The following is a 22436-nucleotide window of genomic DNA, read 5'->3' as shown; positions in this document are numbered from 1 at the left end:
TGTATTGTGTGTGTGTGTGTATTGTGTGTGTGTGTGTATTGAGTGTGTGTGTGTATTGAGTGTGTGTGTGTATTGAGTGTGTGCGAGTGTGTGGGTCAGAGAAGTTTCAGGGCTTGTTTTTCTTCCGGTTTCCCAGCGAGCGCGGTGAAATTCAGTCGGCCTTCTGAGCTCCTGCGCGAGGGTGAGTGAGCAATGCCACGTTTTAGCGCCGCTCTCTCGTCTTTAACCACAAAGAACGAATTTGGATGTTTGGGCCTGCGCCTAACGCCCGGCGGTAGAATCAGCACTCGGGCGATGACACCGGCCCAAATACGGCAGGACCGAATTTCGACCCCCTATTTATGAAGCCCAGGATCCCGTAAGTTTTGTTATAAAATGTTCTCCTTTTTGCATGATTTACTCCACAGATTGAACATCAAATCCCACACGTTCAGTAATTTGGTGTTAGCACAAATATTTGTTGCATGAGCCATTTTGGAGATGCATTTCCTCTCTGTGGAACAGCTGAGTGCACAGTAATAATGTAGGGATTACTAATGTAGTATCTGCAAGGTAGCAATTTGACAACAGTCTCACCAAAATGCTACAGGTAGCTAAAACCATCCCATTTAGAAACATGCCTGCGTTCCTAAAATAGTTCTCTGTCAGCAGGACTGCCCAATGTAATTAGAGGGAAAGCCTTAGTTCAGGAATGTATCTCATGAGTGGGTAGAAGGATTACCTAAAACCGCAGTAATTCATCAGCAAAATTGTTCCGAAGGAACAGGGGTATGATTTCCCAAGCCTGGTTTACCTCGATTTTAAAATTCTCATTCTCATCTTCAAATCCCTCCTTGCCCTCTCCCTATCTCTGTAATCTCCTCCAGCCCCGCAACCCTCCGAGATCTCTGCCCTCCTCCAATTCTGCCCTCTTGCACATTCCCCGATTTCCATCGCTCCGTCATCGGTGGCTGTGCCTTCAGCTGCCTGGGCCCCAAGCTCTGGAACTCCCTCCCTAAACCTCTCTACCTCTCTCTCCTCCTTGAAGATGCTCCTTAAAACCTACCTTTTTGGTCAAGCTTTTGGTCGTGCGCTAATTTCTCCTTATGTGGCTCGGTGTCATGGGATATTCTACTACATTAAAGGTGCTATATAAGTGCACGTTGTTGTTGCCAAGGGTATATTAGTTGGAGGAGCAATGCTAGAGGCCATCAATACAAGATAGTCACCAAGAAATCCAATGGGGAATTCAGGAGAAATTTCTTTACCCAGAGAGCGGTGAGAATGTGGAACTCGCTGCCACAGGAAGAGGTTGAGGTGAATAGTATATGTTGTGTATGGAGAGAGTCAGACTGAACACTGTGAGCTCAAAGTAAAGTGTGACCGTAGTCTTTTATTGCAGGTCTCCAGAGTGCCTCTCCAACCTGTGAAGCCTCCTTAAATACCTGTGCTTCCAAGGGATTATGGGATCCCTTGGGACTCCAGGGCATGAGCCCTCTGGTGGCTGTACAGAGTAAATACAAGTCCACACATATAATAGTATCGATGCATTTAAGGGGAGGCTGGACAAGCCAATGAGGGAGAAGGGAATAGAGGGTTATGCTGATAGAGTTAGATGAGGAAAGACGGGAGGAGGCTCGAGTGGACCATAAACGCCGGCATGGACTGGTTGGGCCCAATGGCCTGTTTCTGGACCGTATAACCAATGGAATCCTGTGTAATTGCCACTAAGCAAGCTACATTGATCAGAAGGATAAAATAAGCAGGATTTGAAAAAAGGTATGTGGTACGGTGTGGAAATGAGCCTGCCATATGTTTGCTCAGTTCTACAAAGTTAAATTAGATTCAGCATCGAAAGTGTTAATATCCCGCCTGGATAAAATGGCGAGTGACATCGGATTTCTCCAGCCTTTATTGTTCAACACTTTTCAGCTGGCTCGAAGGTGAAAAACAAAACTGTTTGCTGTGAGAGCTTGGCTGCACTTGTTTTGGTGCACAGCAGGTTCAGGAAGGCACCATTGTGAAAGATCCGATTCCCACCTGCATACAAAGAACGAACTTGCGTTTATATAGTGCCTTTCACGACCACCAGACGTCCCAAAGCGCTTTACAGCCAATGAAGCTCTTTTTGAAGTATTGTCACTATTGTAATGTGGGAAATGCAGCAGCCAATTTGTGCACAGCAAGCTCCCACACACAGCAATGTGATAATGACCAGATAATCTGGGCTTTTCTTTGGGATATTGGTTGAGGGATAAATATTGGCCAGAACTGGGGAGAACTCCCTGCTCTTCTTCAAAATAGTGTCGTGGGATCTTTTACTTCCACCCGAGAGAGCAGACAACATCTCGGTTTCACATCTAATCCAAAAGACGGCACCTCCGACAGTGCAGCACTCCCTCAGTACTGCACTCCCTCAGTACTGTCCCTCCGACAGTGCAGCGCTCCCTCAGTACTGCCCCTCCGACAGTGCAGCGCTCCCTCAGTACTGTCCCTCCGACAGTGCAGCGCTCCCTCGGTACTGTCTCTCCAACAGTGCAGCGCTCCCTCGGTACTGCCCCTCCGACAGTGCAGCGCTCCCTCAGTACTGTCCCTCCGACAGTGCAGCGCTCCCTCGGTACTGTCTCTCCAACAGTGCAGCGCTCCCTCAGTACTGCCCCTCTCCCTCAGACAGTGTGGCGCTCCCTCAGTACTGCACTGGGAGTGTCAGCCTAGATTTTGGTTCTCAAGTGCCTGGAGTGGGACTTGAACCCACAACCTTCTGACTCAGAGGCAAGTGTGCTGCCCACTGAGCCACGGCTGACACAAGTGGAAACACTGCATCCCCTCGATCAAAACCTTTCAGAATTTTTAAGAACTCTAATAGATCAGCCCTCTGCCTTCTCTTTTCAATGACGTTAAAGAGCCCCATGGCACTTTTTAAGAAAGAGCAGAGAATTCCCCTGGTGGCCTAGTGTCCAATAATCTTCGCTCAACTAACATCACCTAAACCTGATTCACTGCTCATTTCGCTCATTGCTATCTGTCGGATCTCATGGTGCGTTTGACTGCATAACAAGTGGCTTCAAGTAATTCATTGGCTGGGAAGCACTTTATAGGCGCTATGTAAATGTAAGTTATTTCTTCCTTTTAAAACATTTAAAATGTTTAAAACATTATATTTTTATTATGAATAGATGAACTTTCGACCACATATCCGCAGCATAACTAAGACCGCCTATTTCCACCTCCGTAACATCGCCCGTCTCCGCCCCTGCCTCAGCTCATCCACTGCTGAAGCCCTCATCCATGCCTTTGTTATCTCTAGACTTGACTATTCCAACGCACTCCTGGCCGGCCTCCCACATTCTACCCTACGTAAACTACAGTTGTTCCAAAACTCGGTTGCCCCGTATCCTAACTCGCACCGAGTCCCGCTCACCCATCACCCCCTGTGCTCACTGCCCCCGTGTCCTAACTCGCACCGAGTCCCGCTCACCCATCACCCCCTGTGCTCACTGCCCCATGTCCTAACTCGCACCCAGTCCCGCTCACCCATCACCCCCTGTGCTCACTGCCCCGTGTCCTAACTCACACCCAGTCCCACTCACCCATCACCCCCTGTGCTCGCTGCCCCGTGTCCTAACTCGCACCGAGTCCTGCTCACCCATCACCCCCTGTGCTCACTGCCCCGTGTCCTAACTCGCACCGAGTCTCACTCACCCATCACCCACTGTGCTCACTGCCCCGTGTCCTAACTCGCACCGAGTCTCACACACCCATCACCCCCTGTGCTCACTGCCCCGTGTCCTAACTCGCACCGAGTCTCACACACCCATCACCCTCTGTGCTCGCTGCCCCGTGTCCTAACTCGCACGAGTCCCGTTCACCCATCACCCCCTGTGCTCACTGCCCCGTGTCCTAACTCGCACCGAGTCCCGCTCACCCATCACCCCCTGTGCTCGCTGCCCCGTGTCCTAACTCGCACCGAGTCCCGCTCACCCATCACCCCCTGTGCTCACTGCCCCGTGTCCTAACTCGCACCGAGTCCCGCTCACCCATCACCCCCTGTGCTCACTGCCCCGTGTCCTAACTCGCACCGAGTCCCGCTCACCCATCACCCCCTGTGCTCACTGCCCCGTGTCCTAACTCGCACCGAGTCCCGCTCACCCATCACCCCCTGTGCTCGCTGACGTACAATGGCTTCCAGTTAAGCAACGCCTCGATTTCAAAATTCTCATCCTTATTTTCAAATTCCTCCATGGCCTCGCCCCTCCCTATCTCTGTAATCTCCTCCAGCCCCACAACCCCCCCGAGATGTCTGCGCTCCTCTAATTCTGCCCTCCTGAGCATCCCTGATTATAATCGCTCCACCATCGGTGGCCGTGCCTTCTGTTGCCTGGGCCCCAAGCTCTGGAACTCCCTCCCTAAACCTCTCCGCCTCTCTTTCCTCCTTCAAGATGCTCCTTAAAACATAAGAACATAAGAGATAGGAACAGGAGTATGTCATACGGCCCTTCGAGCATGGTTGATCCGATCATGGACTCAGGTTCACTTCCCTGCCCGCTCCCCATAACCCCTTATCCTCTTATCGTTTAAGAAATTTCTGTCTTAAATATACTCAATGACCCAGCCTCCACAGCTCTCTGAGGCAGTAAATTCCACAGATTTACAACCCTCTGAGAGAAGAAATTTCTCCTCATCTCAGTTTTAAATGGGTAGCCCCTTATTTTATAACCTATCTCTTTGACCAAGCTTTTGGTCACCTGTGCTAATTTCTACTTATGAGACTCGTTGTCATATTTTTAAAATCTCATAACACACCTGTGATGCGCCACTGCATTAAAGGCGCTATATAAATACAAGTTGTTGTTGTTGCAGACATTCCTGCCCGCTCTTCCCCCAACGCTGAGAGTTAATTGCCCCTATACAGAGCTCAGCATATGTCCAAGCACACAGGAAGAGAGCACCGTGCTACCACAGTAAGGTCTCAGACAGCAGTATATCTACAGTCTGCCACCTGCGCATCGTTTTCCACAGATATCCATCCGCAATATAACCGCAGCCGTTAAATGACCCCCAGGTTGTTAAATGTTTTTCCGACCGGCTTCTGCGACTGACGCGCTTCAGGTGAAAAGTGAGGAACGATCCGAGAGCGACACGATACAAAAAGAAGCCGTTCAGCCCATCGAGCCTGCGTTGGCTCTTTGAAGGAACTATCCACCTGTCGGGGAGAAGTTCTTTAAGCAGCTGATTTAGATAGGTTGAGTGAGTGGGTAAACACATGGCAGATGCAGTATAATGTGGATAAATGTGAAGTTATCCACTTTGGTAGGAAAAACATAAGGACAAAGTATTATTTAAATGGTGATAGCTCGGGAAGTGTCGATGTACAGAGGGACCTGGGTGTCCTTGTACACCAGTCAGTGAAAGCAAACATGCCGGTGTAGCAAGCAGTTAGGGGCAAATGGTATGTTGGCCTTCATTACAAGAGGATTTGAGTACAGGAGCAAGGATGTCTTACTCCAGTTATACAGGACCCTGGTGAGACCACACCTGGAGTATTGTGTGCAGTTTTGGTCTCCTTACCTAAGAAAGGATATACTTGCCATAGAGGGAGTGCAGCGAAGGTTCACCAGACTGATTCCTGGGATGGGGGGATTGCCGTATGAGGAGAGATTGGGTCGACTAGGCCTGTATTCACTCGAGTTTAGAAGAATGAGAGGGGATCTCATTGAAACGTATAAAATTCTGACGGGGTTGGACAGACTGGATGCGGGGAGGATGTTTCCCCGGGGCTGGGAAGTCTAGAACAAGGGCTCACAGTCTCAGGATGCGGGGTAGGAAATTTAGGACCGAGATGAGGAGAAATTTCTTCATTCAGAGGGTGGTGAACCTGTGGGATTCTCTACACAGAAGGCTGTGGAGGCCAAATCACTGAATATATTTAAGAGGGAGATAGATAGATTTCTAGACACAAACGGCATCAAGGGGTATGGGGAAAAAGCGGGAATATGGTGTTGAGATAGAGGATCAACAATGATCAATTGACTGGCGGTGCAGACTCGGAGAGCCGAGTGGCCCACTACTGCTCCTATTTTCTATGTTTCTATGTTCGGAGGGCTAGTGAGAGTGAAAACCACGATTCATTCAAGGTGCAGTTAGATCATGTGAAGGGGGAGTCGCTAGTCCTTTTGTGGATGGATGAGTTGACTTTTGACTTTGGGAGTGCAGCAGCATAGAGTGGCATTCGTGAGTTTGGTAAGTGGGTGAGTTTTATGGGTTATTTTCTTTAAACCACTTGGAGGCTGGAGTAAATTGTTAGTGGCAATTGCCAGTAGCTTCTAAGTAAGTAGCAGTTTAATTTAAAGAGGAAAAGTTAAATAATTGGGAATCTTTCAGGTTTAGGCAGAGAAAAACAAGGTAACTCTCCAGTAGGAGGCAATTAGCAGCGAGTTAAAACCAGTTCTGTAAACGACTGACCAGTAGTGAGTCATCTGACCGAGATACAGTTTAAAAAGAGGCAGCTCAAGCAGAGCACGGAGTGCAGCAGCATAGAGTGGCATTCGTGAGTTTGGTAAATGGGTGAGTTTTAAGGGCAAGTGGGGGTGGTAGGTTCTGTTTTGTCTTGTTTTAGACTGACTTTTAGATTGGTTTAATTGACAGCGAACCACTAAGTAGCTATTTGGTGTTTAAGTAAATTTTAGTAAGTAAATTAATTTAAGGGTTAAGTCATGGCAGGAGAGCTCGGACCCGTGCCATGCTCCTCCTGTGCTATGTGGGAAATCAGGGACACTTCCAGTGTCTCTGACTACGATGTGTGCAGGAAGTATGTCCAGCTGCAGCTCCTGACAGACCGCATGACAGCACTGGAGCTGTGGATGGACTCACTCTGGAGCATGCGCGATGCTGAGAATGTTGTGGATGGCACAGTTAGTGAGTTGGTCACACTGCAGGTAAAGGTTAGGACAGATAGTGAATGGGTGAGCAAGAGACAAGGCAAGAGCAGGAAGGTAATGCAGGAGTCCCCTGCGGTGATCTCCCTCCAAAACAGATATACCGTTTTGGATACTGTTGGGGGAGATGACTTACCAGGGGAAGGCACCAGCAGCCAGGTTCATGGCACCATGGGTGGCTCTGCTGCACAGAAGGGCGGGAAAAAGAGTGGGAGAGCTATAGTGATAGGGGACTCTATTGTAAGGGGAATAGATAGGAGTTTCTGCGGCCGTAACCGAGACTCCAGGATGGTATGTTGCCTCCCTAGTGCAAGGGTCAAGGATGTCTCGGAGCGGCTGCAGAGCATTCTGGAGAGGGAGGGTGAACAGCCAGTTGTCGTGGTATATGTAGGTACCAACGATATAAGTAAGAAGCGGGAAGAGGTCCTACAAGCTGAATTTAGGGAGCTAGGAGTTAAATTAAAAAGTAGGACCTCAAAGGTAGTAATCTCTGGATTGCTACCAATGCCACGTGCTAATCAGAGTCGAGGGAGCAGGATAGTTAGAATAAATATGTGGCTTGAGCAGTGGTGCAAGAGGGAGGGATTCAAATTCCTGGGACATTGGAACCAGTTCTGGGAGAAGTGGGACCTGTACAAAAGGGACGGTCTGCACTTGGGCAGGACTGGAAATGATGTCCTGGGGGTAACATTTGCTAATGCAGTTCGGGAGTGTTTAAACTAATATGGCAGGGGAATGGGAACCTATGCAGCGAGATAGGGCGAAGTAATATGGAGTCAGAAACAGATTGTAGAAAGGTAAAAAGCAATAGTGGAAGGCCGAGTAAACAAAGGCAGAAAAAACAAAAAGGGCCACACTACATCATAATTCTAAAAGGACAAAGGGTGTTAAAAAAAAACCTGAAGGCTTTGTGTCTTAATGCAAGGAGTATCCGTAATAAGGTGGATGAATTAACTGTGCAAATAGATGTTAACAGATATGATGTGATTGGGATTACAGAGATGTGGCTCCAGGATGATCAGGGCTGGAAACTCAACATCCAGGGGTATTCAACATTCAGGAAGGATAGAATAAAAGGAAAAGGAGGTGGGGTAGCATTGCTGGTTAAAGAGGAGATTAATGCAATAGTTAGGAAGACATTAGCTTGGATGATGTGGAATCTATATGGGTAGAGCTGCAGAACACCAAAGGGCAAAAAACGTTAGTGGGAGTTGTATACAGACCTTCAAACAGTAGTAGTGATGTTGGGGAGGGCATCAAACAGGAAATTAGGGGTGCATGCAATAAAGGTGCAGCAGTTATCATGGGTGACTTTAATATGCATATAGATTGGGCTAACCAAACTGGAAGCAATATGGTGGAGGAGGATTTCCTGGAGTGCATAAGGGATGGTTTTCTCGACCAATATGTCGAGGAACCAACTAGGGGGAGGCCATCTTAGACTTGGTGTTGTGTAATGAGAGAGGATTAATTAGCAATCTCGTTGTGCGAGGCCCCTTGGGGAAGAGTGACCATAATATGGTGGAATTCTACATTAGGATGGAGAATGAAACAGTTAATTCAGAGACCATGGTCCAGAACTTAAAGAAGGGTAACTTTGAAGGTATGAGGCGTGAATTGGCTAGGATAGATTGGCGAATGATACTTAAGGGGTTGACAGTGGATGGGCAATGGCAGACATTTAGAGACCGCATAGATGAACTACAACAATTGTACATCCCTGTCTGGTGTAAAAATAAAAAAGGGAAGGTGGCTCAATCGTGGCTATCAAGGGAAATCAGGGATAGTATTAAATCCAAGGAAGTGGCATACAAATTGGCCAGAAATAGCAGCGAACCCAGGGACTGGGAGTAATTTAGAACTCAGCAGAGAAGGACAAAGGGTTTGATTAGGGCAGGGAAAATAGAGTACGAGAGGAAGCTTGCAGGGAACATTAAGACGAACTGCAAAAGCTTCTATAGATATGTAAAGAGAAAAAGGTTAGTAAAGACAAACGTAGGTCCCCTGCAGTCAGAATCAGGGGAAGTCATAACGGGGAACAAAGAAATGGCGGACCAATTGAACAAGTACTTTGGTTCGGTATTCACTAAGGAGGACCCAAACAACCTTCCGGATATAAAAGGGGTCAGAGGGTCTTGTAAGAAGGAGGAACTGAGGGAAATCCTTATTAGTTGGGGAAATTGATGGGATTGAAGGCCGATAAATCCCAGGGCCTGATGGACTGCATCCCAGAGTACTTAAGGAGGTGGCCTTGGAAGTAGCGGATGCATTGACAGTCATTTTCCAACATTCCATAGACTCTGGATCAGTTCCTATGGAGTGGAGGGTAGCCAATGTAACCCCACTTTTTTAAAAATGAGGGAGAGAGAAAACAGGGAATTATAGACCAGTCAGCCTGACCTCAGTAGTGGGTAAAATGATGGAATCAATTATTAAGGATGTCATAGCAGCGCATTTGGAAAGAGGTGACATGATAGGTCCAAGTCAGCATGGATTTGTGAAAGGGAAATCATGCTTGAGAAATCTTCTGGAATTTTTTGAGGATGTTTCCAGTAGAGTGGACAAGGGAGAACCAGTTGATGTGGTGTATTTGGACTTTTAGAAGGCTTTCGACAAGGTCCCACACAAGAGATTAATGTGCAAAGTTAAAGCACATGGGATTGGGGGTAGTGTGCTGACGTGGATTGAGAACTGGTTGTCAGACAGGAAGCAAAGAGTAGGAGTAAATGGGTACTTTTCAGAATGGCAGGCAGTGACTAGTGGGGTACCGCAAGGTTCTGTGCTGGGGCCCCAGCTGTTTACATTGTACATTAATGATTTAAACGAGGGGATTAAATGTAGTATCTCCAAATTTGCGGATGACACTAAGTTGGGTGGCAGTGTGAGCTGCGAGGAGGATGCTATGAGGTTGCAGAGCGACTTGGATAGGTTAGGTGAGTGGGCAAATGCATGGCAGATGAAGTATAATGTGGATAAATGTGAGGTTATCCACTTTGGTGGTAAAAACAGAGAGACAGACTATTATCTGAATGGTGACAGATTAGGAAAAGGGGAGATGCAACGAGACCTGGGTGTCATGGTACATCAGTCATTGAAGGTTGGCATGCAGGTACAGCAGGCGATTAAGAAATCAAATGGCATGTTGGCCTTCATAGCGAGAGGATTTGCGTACAGGGGCAGGGAGGTGTTACTACAGTTGTACAGGGCCTTGGTGAGGCCACATCTGGAATATTGTGTACAGTTTTGGTCTCCTAACTTGAGGAAGGACATTCTTGCTATTGAGGGAGTGCAGCGAAGGTTCACCAGACTGATTCCCGGGATGGCGGGACTGACATATCAAGAAAGACTGGATCAACTGGGCTTGTATTCACTGAAGTTCAGAAGAATGAGAGGGGATCTCATAGAAACGTTTAACATTCTGACGGGTTTAGACAGGTTAGGTGCAGGAAGAATGTTCCCAATGTTGGGGAAGTCCAGAACCAGGGGTCACAGTCTAAGGATAAGGGGTAAGCCATTTAGGACCGAGATGAGGAGAAACTTCTTCACCCAGAGAGTGATGAACCTGTGGAATTCTCTACCATAGAAAGTTGTTGAGGCCAATTCACTAAATATATTCAAAAAGGAGTTAGATGTAGTCCTTACTATGAGGGGGAATCAAGGGGCATGGCGAGAAAGCAGGAATGGGGTACTGAAGTTGCATGTTCAGCCATGAACTCATTGAAGGGCTCGAAGGGCCGAACGGCCTATTCCTGCACCTATTTTCTATGTTTCTATGTTTTCTATGTTTCTATCTTTGTGATCTTTAAGAAAAATGGTTGAATGCAATTGTGCCATCTGTAAATCTGTGTTGCAGTAAGCAGTGGTTTATTCTGTTCCATGAGCCGCAAACACCCTCTAGAGGTAGAGAGTCAGAATTCTCAAAGCAGTCATAAGTTTTATAGGAATACACAGGATTACATATAATATACGGCCCAGAAACAGGCCATTCGGCCCAACCAGTCCATGCCGGTGTTTATGCTCCACTCGAGCCTCCTCCCGTCTTTCCTCATCTAAATCTATCAGCATAACCCTCTATTCCCTTCTCCCTCATGTGTTTATCCAGCCTCCCCTTAAATGCAGTTACACTATTTCTTTCAACCCTCCCTGTGGCAGCGAGTTCCACATTCTCACCACTGTCTGGGTAAAGAAGTTTCTCCTGAATTCCCCATTGGATTTCTGCGTGACTATTTTATATTGATGGCCTCTATTTGTGCTCTTCCCCACAAGTGGAAACACTCGCTCTGTATCCACTCTATCAAAACCTTTCATCATTTTAAAGACCCCTATTAGGTCACCCCTCAGCCATACTTTTTTTGAGAGAAAAGAGAACCAGCCTGTTCATCCTTTCCTGATATGTATACCCTCGCATTTCTGGTATCATCCTTGTAAATCCTCTCTGCACCTTCTCCAGTGCCGCTTCAGGCTCAAGCTGAAGACTGTCCCACAGTGCTAGAGCAAGTCACAGGCAAGGCGAATAGCCTTACAATTTCACAAATTACTTTCAGCACTAATAAATACAGATACCAGCACCTTTGATTTAACCTTACTAAGTATATGATTGCCTAAAATGTTCTGATACAAGTTTCTTAGTAGCATTTTAGTAAACAAAGATCTTGAAATTATGTTGTTTTAAACACTCTTCTGTTGTTCAGTTGAGTAGTAAAGAGTTCATATAGTCTTTACTTTTCTACTTTAACTTAAAACTCAATCTAAGAGCGGAGTAAAATTTCTTCAGAGTGTAACGCAGTTTACAAAATAGAAAGGAGAATAGTAAAAGTGGAGGGCAGAGAAACCCAAGGCAAAAAACAAAAAGGGCCACTTTACAGCAAAATTCTAAAGGGGCAAAGTGTGTTAAAAAGACAAGCCTGAAGGCTCTGTGCCTCAATGCGAGGAGTATTCAGAATAAGGTGGATGAATTAACTGCGCAGATAGCAGTTAACGGGTATGATGTAATTGGCATCACGGTAATGGCTCCAGGGTGACCAAGGCTGGGAACTCAACATCCAAGGGTATTCAGCATTTAGGAAGGATAGACAGAAAGGAAAAGGAGGCGGGGTGGCATTGCTGGTTAAAGAGGAAATTAATGCAATTGTAAGGAAGGACATTAGCCTGGATGATGTGGAATCGGTATGGGTGGAGCTGCGGAATTCCAAAGGGTAGAAAATGCTAGTGGGAGTTGTGCACAAACTACTAAACAGTAGTAGTGAGGTTGGGGACAGCATCAAACAAGAAATAAGGGATGTGTGCGATAAAGGTACAGCAGTTATCATGGGCAACTTTAATCTACATATTGATTGGGCTAACCAAACTGGTAGCAATGTGGTGGAGGAGGATTTCCTGGAGTGTATTAGGGATGGTTTTCTAGACCAGTATGTCGCGGAACCAACTAGAGAGTTGGCCATCCTAGACTGGGTGTTGTGTAATGAGAAGGGACTATTTCAAAATCTTGTTGTGCGAGGCCCCTTGGGGAAGAGTGACCATAATATGGTAGAATTCTTTATTAAGATGGAGAGTGACACAGTTAATTTGGAAATTGGGTCCTGAACTTAAGGAAAGGTAAATTCGATGGTATGAGGTGTGAATTGGCTAGAGTAGACTGGCAAAGGATACTCAAAGGGTTGATGGTGGATAGGCAATGGCAAACATTTAAAGATCACATGGATGAACTTCAGCAATTGTACATCCCTGTCTGGAGTAAAAATAAAATGGGGAAGGTGGCTCAACCATGGCTAACAAGGGAAATTAAGGATGGTGTTAAATCCAAGGAAGAGGCATATAATTTGGCTAGAAAAAGCAACAAACCTGAGGACTGGGAGAAATTAAGAATTCGACAGATTTAATTTCGACAGGTTTAATTAAGAGGGGGAAAATAGAGTACGAGAGGAAGCTTGCAGGGAACATAAAAGCTGACTGCAAAAGCTTCTTTAAATATATGATGAGAAAAAGATTAGTAAAGACAAACGTAGGTCCCTTGCTGTCGGATTCAGGTGAATTTATAATGGGGAACAAAGAAATGGCAGACCAATTGAATAAATACTTTGATTCTGTCTTCACGAAGGAAAGACACAAATAACCTTCGATTGTACTAGGGGACAGTAGGTCTAGTGAGAAGGAGGAACTGAAGGATATCCTTATTAGGCGGGAAATTGTGTTAGGGAAACTGATGGGATTGAAGGCCAATAAATCCCCGGGGCCTGATAGTCTGCATCTCAGAGTACTTAAGGAAGTAGCCCTAGAAATAGTGGATGCATTGGTGATCATTATCCAACAGTCTATTGACTCTGGATCAGTTCCTATGGACTGGAGGGTAGCTAATGTAACACCACTTTTTAAAAAGGGAGGGAGAGAGAAAGCGGGTAATTATAGACCGGTTAGCCTGACATCAGTAGTGGGGAAAATGTTGGAATCAATCATTAAGGATGAAATAGCAGCGCATTTGGAAAGCAGTGACAGGATCGGTCCAAGTCAGCATGGATTTACGAAAGGGAAATCATGCTTGACGAATCTTCTGGAATTTTTTGAGGATGTAACTAGCAGAGTGGACAAGGGAGAACCAGTGGATGTGGTGTATTTGGACTTTCAAAAGGCTTTTGACAAGGTCCCGCACAAGAGATTGGTGTGCAAAATCAAAGCGCATGGTATTGGGGGTAATGTACTGACGTGGATAGAGAACTGGTTGGCAGACAGGAAGCAAAGAGTCGGGATAAACGGGTCCTTTTCAGAATGGCAGGCAGTGATTAGTGGAGTGCCGCAGGGCTCAGTGCTGGGACCCCAGCTCTTTACAATATACTTTAACGATATCGATGAAGGAATTGAGTGTGATATCTCCACGTTTTTTGCAGATGACACTAAACTGGGTGGTGGTGTGAGCTGTGAGGGGGACGCTAAGAGGCTGCAGTGTGACTTGGACAGGTTAGGTGAGTGGGCAAAAGCAAGGCAGATGCAGTATAATGTGAATAAATGTGAGGTTATCCATTTTGGGGGCAAAAACACGGAGGCAGAATATTATCTGGATGGCGGCAGATTAAGAAAAGGGAAGGTGCAATGAGACCTGGGTGTCATGGTTCATCAGTCATTGAAAGTGGGCATGCAGGTACAGCAGGCGGTGAAGAAGGCAAATGATATGTTGGCCTTCAAAGCTAGGGGATTTGAGTATAGGAGCAGGGAGGTCTTACTGCAGTTGTACAGAGCCTTGGTGAGGCCTCACCTGGAATATTGTGTACAGTTTTGGTCTCCTAATCTGAGGAAGGACGTCCTTGCTATTGAGGGAGTGCAGCGAAGGTTCACCAGACTGATTCCCGGGATGGGGGGACTGTCATATGAGGAGAGACTGGATCAACTGGGTGTTTATTCACTGAAGTTTAGAAGGATGAGAGGGGATCTCATAGAAACGTATAAGATTCTGACAGGACGGGACAGGTTAGATGTGGGAAGAATGTTCCCAATGTTGGGGAAGTCCAGAACCAGGGGACATAGTCTTAGGATAAGGGGTAGGCCATTTAGGACTGAGATGAGGAGAAACTTCTTCACTCAGAGAGTTGTTAACCTGTGGAATTCCCTGCCGCAGAGAGTTGTTGATGCCAGTTCATTGGATATATTCAAGAGGGAGTTAGATGTGGCCCTTACGGCTAAAGGGATCAAGGGATATGGAGAGAAAGCAGGAAAGGGGTACTGAGGGAATGATCAGCCATGATCTTATTGAATGGCGGTGCAGGCTCGAAGGGCCGAATGGCCTACTCCTGCACCTATTTTCTATGTTTCTATGTTTTGTCGGCACTTCATGTGTTCAAATCTTGTAGGATTACACCAGATTGCATCGGATATACGGCCCAGAAACAGGCCGGCGTTTATGCTCCACTCGAGCCTCCTCCCACCTTTCCTCATCTAACTCTATCAGCACAACCCCCTATTCCCTTCTCCCCCATATGCTTGTCTCGCCTTCCCTTAAGTGCATCGAAACATATTCGCTTCAACTGCAAAGCGCTTCGAGATGTCCGGTGGTGGTGAAAGTCGCTATAGAAATGCAAGTCTTTCTTTGGTTTGTGCCAAATCAGATCGTGGCTGATGTGTGACCCAACTCCATATACAGGTGCCTTGGCCCTAAGTCTTGCTGTGCCCACAGGTGCTGCCTCACTCTCTGGGAATTTGCACCATTCACTCCAACCCTGCCCCCGCACTGCGCCTGCGCCGCACCCGGCCTTCCACCTGGCGGCGACACTGCGCCTGCGCCGCACCCGGCCGCCCACCTGGCGGCGGCACTGCACCTGCGCCGCACCCGGCCTCCCACCTGGCGGCGGCACTGCGCCTGCGCCCACGAGCAGCGCTGGCGGCTGCGCGTGCGCGGTTCCGTGATGCGGCACTGCGCGTGCGCGGTGGCTGTCCCGGTTGTGGGCTGATGGCGGCGGCGGAGGCTGGGCCTGGGGCGCCGCTCCTGAGCTGCGCGCATTACTCGCGCTCCTGCCGGCTCAAGGTGAGTGACCGGGGGGGGAGGTCAGGGGGCACGGGGATAGCCGGCCCCATCTCCCCCCCCGACCCCATCTCCCCCCCCGACCCCATCTCCCCCCCCGACCCCATCTCCCCCCCCCGACCCCATCTCCCCCCCCCCCGCCCCCATCTCCCCCCCCGGCCCCATCTCCCCCCCCGGCCCCATCTCCCCCCCCCCCGACCCCATCTCCCCCCCCCCCGACCCCATCTCCCCCCCCCGACCCCATCTCCCCCCCCCCGCCCCCATCTCCCCCCCCGACCCCATCTCCCCCCCCCCCGACCCCATCTCCCCCCCCCCGACCCCATCTCCCCCCCCGACCCCATCTCCCCCCCCGACCCCATCTCCCCCCCCCCCGACCCCATCTCCCCCCCCCCGACCCCATCTCCCCCCCCGACCCCATCTCCCCCCCCGACCCCATCTCCCCCCCCCGACCCCATCTCCCCCCCCCCGCCCCCATCTCCCCCCCCGGCCCCATCTCCCCCCCCCCCCGACCCCATCTCCCCCCCCCGACCCCATCTCCCCCCCCCCCGACCCCATCTCCCCCCCCGGCCCCATCTCCCCCCCCGACCCCATCTCCCCCCCCCGACCCCATCTCCCCCCCCGACCCCATCTCCCCCCCCCGACCCCATCTCCCCCCCCCCGCCCCCATCTCCCCCCCCGGCCCCATCTCCCCCCCCGACCCCATCTCCCCCCCCCGACCCCATCTCCCCCCCCCGACCCCATCTCCCCCCCCCGACCCCATCTCCCCCCCCCGACCCCATCTCCCCCGACCCCATCTCCCCCCCCCCCGACCCCATCTCCCCCCCCGACCCCATCTCCCCCCCCCGACCCCATCTCCGACCCCCGGCCGTGGGGAGGCGGCGGGGCCTCGGGCTATGAGCGGGCGGGCGGGCCCAGAGAGAGAGAGAGCGAGGCCCGGAGCCTGCAGTCCCACCCCCTCGGACCTGACCCCTGCCCCCTGACCCCTGACCCCTGCCCCCTGACCCCGTCAATATAACCCTGCGCTTGACAGGAAGATGATGAGATAAAAACATTTGACACCGAGCCACATGAACAGAAATGAGCGCAGGTGACCAAGGAGCATCTTGAAGGAAGAGAGGAGGTTTAGGGAGGGAGTTGGAGCTTGGAGCCCAGGCAACAGAAGGCACGGCCGCCGATGGTGGAGCGATTATAATCAGGGATTAGAGGAGCGCAAACATCTCGGGGGTGGGTGAAGGGGGTTGAAAATAAGGATGAGGATTTTGAAATTGAGGCGTTGCCTAACTGGAAGCCAATGTAGGTCAGTGAGCACAGGGGGCGATGGGTGAGTGGGACACGGGGTCAGTGAGCACAGGGGGTGATGGGTGAGTGGGACACGGGGCAGTGAGCACAGGGGGTGATGGGTGAGTGGGACACAGGGCAGTGAGCACAGGGGGTGATGGGTGAGTGGGACACGGGGTCAGTGAGCACAGGGGGTGATGGGTGAGTGGGACATGGGGTCAGTGAGCACAGGGGGTGATGGGTGAGTGGGACATGGGGTCAGTGAGCACAGGGGGTGATGGGTGAGTGGGACATGGGGCAGTGAGCACAGGGGGTGATGGGTGAGTGGGACACGGGGCAGTGAGCACAGGGGGTGATGGGTGAGTGGGACACGGGGCAGTGAGCACAGGGGGTGATGGGTGAGTGGGACACGGGGCAGTGAGCCCAGGGGGTGATGGGTGAGTGGGACACGGGGTCAGTGAGCACAGGGGGTGATGGGTGAGTGGGACACGGGGCAGTGAGCACAGGGGGTGATGGGTGAGTGGGACACGGGGCAGTGAGCCCAGGGGGTGATGGGTGAGTGGGACACGGGGTCAGTGAGCACAGGGGGTGATGGGTGAGTGGGACACGGGGCAGTGAGCACAGGGGGTGATGGGTGAGTGGGACACGGGGTCAGTGAGCACAGGGGGTGATGGGTGAGTGGGACACAGGGCAGTGAGCACAGGGGGTGATGGGTGAGTGGGACACGGGGCAGTGGGCACAGGGGGCGATGGGTGAGTGGGACACGGGGCAGTGAGCACAGGGGGTGATGGGTGAGTGGGACACGGGGCAGTGAGCACAGGGGGTGATGGGTGAGTGGGACACAGGGCAGTGAGCACAGGGGGCAAAGGGTGAGTGGGACACGGGGCAGTGAGCACAGGGGGTGATGGGTGAGTGGGACACGGGGCAGTGAGCACAGGGGGTGATGGGTGAGTGGGACACAGGACAGTGAGCACAGGGGGTGATGGGTGAGTGGGACACAGGGCAGTGAGCACAGGGGGTGATGGGTGAGTGGGACACGGGGTCGGTGAGCACAGGGGGTGATGGGTGAGTGGGACACGGGGCAGTGAGCACAGGGGGTGATGGGTGAGTGGGACACGGGGCAGTGAGCAAAGGGGGCGATGGGTGAGTGGGACACGGGGCAGTGAGCAGAGGGGGTGATGGGTGAGTGGGACACGGGGCAGTGAGCACAGGGGGTGATGGGTGAGTGGGACACGGGGCAGTGAGCACAGGGGGTGATGGGTGAGTGGGACACGGGGCAGTGAGCACAGGGGGTGATGGGTGAGTGGGACACGGGGTCAGTGAGCACAGGGGGTGATGGGTGAGTGGGACACGGGGTCAGTGAGCACAGGGGGTGATGGGTGGGCGGGACACGGGGCAGTGAGCACAGGGGGTGATGGGTGAGTGGGACACGGGGTCAGTGAGCACAGGGGGCGATGGGTGAGTGGGACAGGGGGCGATGGGTGAGTGGGACACGGGGCAGTGAGCACGGGGTGATGGGTGAGTGGGACACGGGGCAGTGAGCACAGGGGGTGATGGGTGAGTGGGACACGGGGCAGTGGGCACAGGGGGTGATGGGTGAGTGGGACACAGGGCAGTGAGCACAGGGGGCAAAGGGTGAGTGGGACACGGGGCAGTGAGCACAGGGGGTGATGGGTGAGTGGGACACGGGGCAGTGAGCACAGGGGGTGATGGGTGAGTGGGACACGGGGCAGTGAGCACAGGGGGTGATGGGTGAGTGGGACACAGGGCAGTGAGCACAGGGGGTGATGGGTGAGTGGGACACGGGGCAGTGGGCACAGGGGGCGATGGGTGAGTGGGACACGGGGCAGTGAGCACAGGGGGTGATGGGTGAGTGGGACACGGGGCAGTGAGCACAGGGGGTGATGGGTGAGTGGGACACAGGGCAGTGAGCACAGGGGGCAAAGGGTGAGTGGGACACGGGGCAGTGAGCACAGGAGGTGATGGGTGAGTGGGACACGGGGCAGTGAGCACAGGGGGTGATGGGTGAGTGGGACACAGGACAGTGAGCACAGGGGGTGATGGGTGAGTGGGACACAGGGCAGTGAGCACAGGGGGTGATGGGTGAGTGGGACACGGGGTCGGTGAGCACAGGGGGTGATGGGTGAGTGGGACACGGGGCAGTGAGCACAGGGGGTGATGGGTGAGTGGGACACGGGGCAGTGAGCACAGGGGGCGATGGGTGAGTGGGACATGGGGCAGTGAGCAGAGGGGGTGATGGGTGAGTGGGACACGGGGCAGTGAGCACAGGGGGTGATGGGTGAGTGGGACACGGGGCAGTGAGCACAGGGGGTGATGGGTGAGTGGGACACGGGGCAGTGAGCACAGGGGGTGATGGGTGAGTGGGACACGGGGTCAGTGAGCACAGGGGGTGATGGGTGAGTGGGACACGGGGTCAGTGAGCACAGGGGGTGATGGGTGGGCGGGACACGGGGCAGTGAGCACAGGGGGTGATGGGTGAGTGGGACACGGGGTCAGTGAGCACAGGGGGCGATGGGTGAGTGGGACAGGGGGCGATGGGTGAGTGGGACACGGGGCAGTGAGCACGGGGTGATGGGTGAGTGGGACACGGGGCAGTGAGCACAGGGGGTGATGGGTGAGTGGGACACTGGGTCAGTGAGCACAGGGGGTGATGGGTGAGTGGGACACGGGGTCAGTGAGCACAGGGGGTGATGGGTGAGTGGGACACAGGGCAGTGAGCACAGGGGGCAAAGGGTGAGTGGGACACGGGGCAGTGAGCACAGGGGGTGATGGGTGAGTGGGACACGGGGCAGTGAGCACAGGGGGTGATGGGTGAGTGGGACACGGGGCAGTGAGCACAGGGGGTGATGGGTGAGTGGGACACAGGGCAGTGAGCACAGGGGGTGATGGGTGAGTGGGACACGGGGCAGTGGGCACAGGGGGCGATGGGTGAGTGGGACACGGGGCAGTGAGCACAGGGGGTGATGGGTGAGTGGGACACGGGGCAGTGAGCATAGGGGGTGATGGGTGAGTGGGACACAGGGCAGTGAGCACAGGGGGCAAAGGGTGAGTGGGACACGGGGCAGTGAGCACAGGGGGTGATGGGTGAGTGGGACACGGGGCAGTGAGCACAGGGGGTGATGGGTGAGTGGGACACAGGACAGTGAGCACAGGGGGTGATGGGTGAGTGGGACACAGGGCAGTGAGCACAGGGGGTGATGGGTGAGTGGGACACGGGGTTGGTGAGCACAGGGGGTGATGGGTGAGTGGGACACGGGGCAGTGAGCACAGGGGGTGATGGGTGAGTGGGACACGGGGCAGTGAGCACAGGGGGCGATGGGTGAGTGGGACACGGGGCAGTGAGCAGAGGGGGTGATGGGTGAGTGGGACACGGGGCAGTGAGCACAGGGGGTGATGGGTGAGTGGGACACGGGGCAGTGAGCACAGGGGGTGATGGGTGAGTGGGACACGGGGCAGTGAGCACAGGGGGTGATGGGTGAGTGGGACACGGGGTCAGTGAGCACAGGGGGTGATGGGTGAGTGGGACACGGGGTCAGTGAGCACAGGGGGTGATGGGTGGGCGGGACACGGGGCAGTGAGCACAGGGGGTGATGGGTGAGTGGGACACGGGGTCAGTGAGCACAGGGGGCGATGGGTGAGTGGGACAGGGGGCGATGGGTGAGTGGGACACGGGGCAGTGAGCACGGGGTGATGAGTGAGTGGGACACGGGGCAGTGAGCACAGGGGGTGATGGGTGAGTGGGACACTGGGTCAGTGAGCACAGGGGGTGATGGGTGAGTGGGACACGGGGTCAGTGAGCACAGGGGGTGATGGGTGAGTGGGACACAGGGCAGTGAGCACAGGGGGCAAAGGGTGAGTGGGACACGGGGCAGTGAGCACAGGGGGTGATGGGTGAGTGGGACACGGGGCAGTGAGCCCAGGGGCTGATGGGTGAGTGGGACACGGGGTCAGTGAGCACAGGGGGTGATGGGTGAGTGGGACACGGGGCAGTGAGCACAGGGGGTGATGGGTGAGTGGGACACGGGGTCAGTGAGCACAGGGGGTGATGGGTGAGTGGGACACAGGGCAGTGAGCACAGGGGGTGATGGGTGAGTGGGACACGGGGCAGTGGGCACAGGGGGCGATGGGTGAGTGGGACACGGGGCAGTGAGCACAGGGGGTGATGGGTGAGTGGGACACGGGGCAGTGAGCACAGGGGGTGATGGGTGAGTGGGACACAGGGCAGTGAGCACAGGGGGCGAAGGGTGAGTGGGACACGGGGCAGTGAGCACAGGGGGTGATGGGTGAGTGGGACACGGGGCAGTGAGCACAGGGGGTGATGGGTGAGTGGGACACAGGACAGTGAGCACATGGGGTGATGGGTGAGTGGGACACAGGGCAGTGAGCACAGGGGGTGATGGGTGAGTGGGACACGGGGTCGGTGAGCACAGGGGGTGATGGGTGAGTGGGACACGGGGCAGTGAGCACAGGGGGTGATGGGTGAGTGGGACACGGGGCAGTGAGCACAGGGGGCGATGGGTGAGTGGGACACGGGGCAGTGAGCAGAGGGGGTGATGGGTGAGTGGGACACGGGGCAGTGAGCACAGGGGGTGATGGGTGAGTGGGACACGGGGCAGTGAGCACAGGGGGTGATGGGTGAGTGGGACACGGGGCAGTGAGCACAGGGGGTGATGGGTGAGTGGGACACGGGGTCAGTGAGCACAGGGGGTGATGGGTGAGTGGGACACGGGGTCAGTGAGCACAGGGGGTGATGGGTGGGCGGGACACGGGGCAGTGAGCACAGGGGGTGATGGGTGAGTGGGACACGGGGTCAGTGAGCACAGGGGGCGATGGGTGAGTGGGACAGGGGGCGATGGGTGAGTGGGACACGGGGCAGTGAACACGGGGTGATGGGTGAGTGGGACACGGGGCAGTGAGCACGGGGTGATGGGTGAGTGGGACACGGGGCAGTGGGCACAGGGGGTGATGGGTGAGTGGGACACAGGGCAGTGAGCACAGGGGGCAAAGGGTGAGTGGGACACGGGGCAGTGAGCACAGGGGGTGATGGGTGAGTGGGACACGGGGCAGTGAGCACAGGGGGTGATGGGTGAGTGGGACACGGGGCAGTGAGCACAGGGGGTGATGGGTGAGTGGGACACAGGGCAGTGAGCACAGGGGGTGATGGGTGAGTGGGACACGGGGCAGTGGGCACAGGGGGCGATGGGTGAGTGGGACACGGGGCAGTGAGCACAGGGGGTGATGGGTGAGTGGGACACGGGGCAGTGAGCACAGGGGGTGATGGGTGAGTGGGACACAGGGCAGTGAGCACAGGGGGCAAAGGGTGAGTGGGACACGGGGCAGTGAGCACAGGAGGTGATGGGTGAGTGGGACACGGGGCAGTGAGCACAGGGGGTGATGGGTGAGTGGGACACAGGACAGTGAGCACAGGGGGTGATGGGTGAGTGGGACACAGGGCAGTGAGCACAGGGGGTGATGGGTGAGTGGGACACGGGGTCGGTGAGCACAGGGGGTGATGGGTGAGTGGGACACGGGGCAGTGAGCACAGGGGGTGATGGGTGAGTGGGACACGGGGCAGTGAGCACAGGGGGCGATGGGTGAGTGGGACATGGGGCAGTGAGCAGAGGGGGTGATGGGTGAGTGGGACACGGGGCAGTGAGCACAGGGGGTGATGGGTGAGTGGGACACGGGGCAGTGAGCACAGGGGGTGATGGGTGAGT

At 53.6% G+C, this 22436-nt stretch overlaps 1 protein-coding gene across 1 annotated transcript in view; it reads left to right on the top strand.

Annotated features, from left to right (window-relative positions):
* Positions 1 to 15319: 15319 nt before the first annotated feature.
* Positions 15320 to 22436, top strand: part of rchy1 (ring finger and CHY zinc finger domain containing 1) — a 58982-nt gene continuing 51865 nt past the window's right edge. The window contains exon 1 of the mRNA XM_070873121.1: positions 15320 to 15423. Coding sequence (XP_070729222.1) covers positions 15349 to 15423 — 75 coding nt within the window. The 5' untranslated portion in view covers positions 15320 to 15348. The remainder of the gene's footprint in view (positions 15424 to 22436) is intronic.

This window comes from Pristiophorus japonicus, chromosome 2 (assembly GCF_044704955.1).
Source record: "Pristiophorus japonicus isolate sPriJap1 chromosome 2, sPriJap1.hap1, whole genome shotgun sequence".
NCBI lineage: Eukaryota > Metazoa > Chordata > Chondrichthyes > Pristiophoridae > Pristiophorus > Pristiophorus japonicus.
Note: the sequence above shows the minus strand (reverse complement) of the source record. Positions and strands in the feature narration are given on the sequence as shown.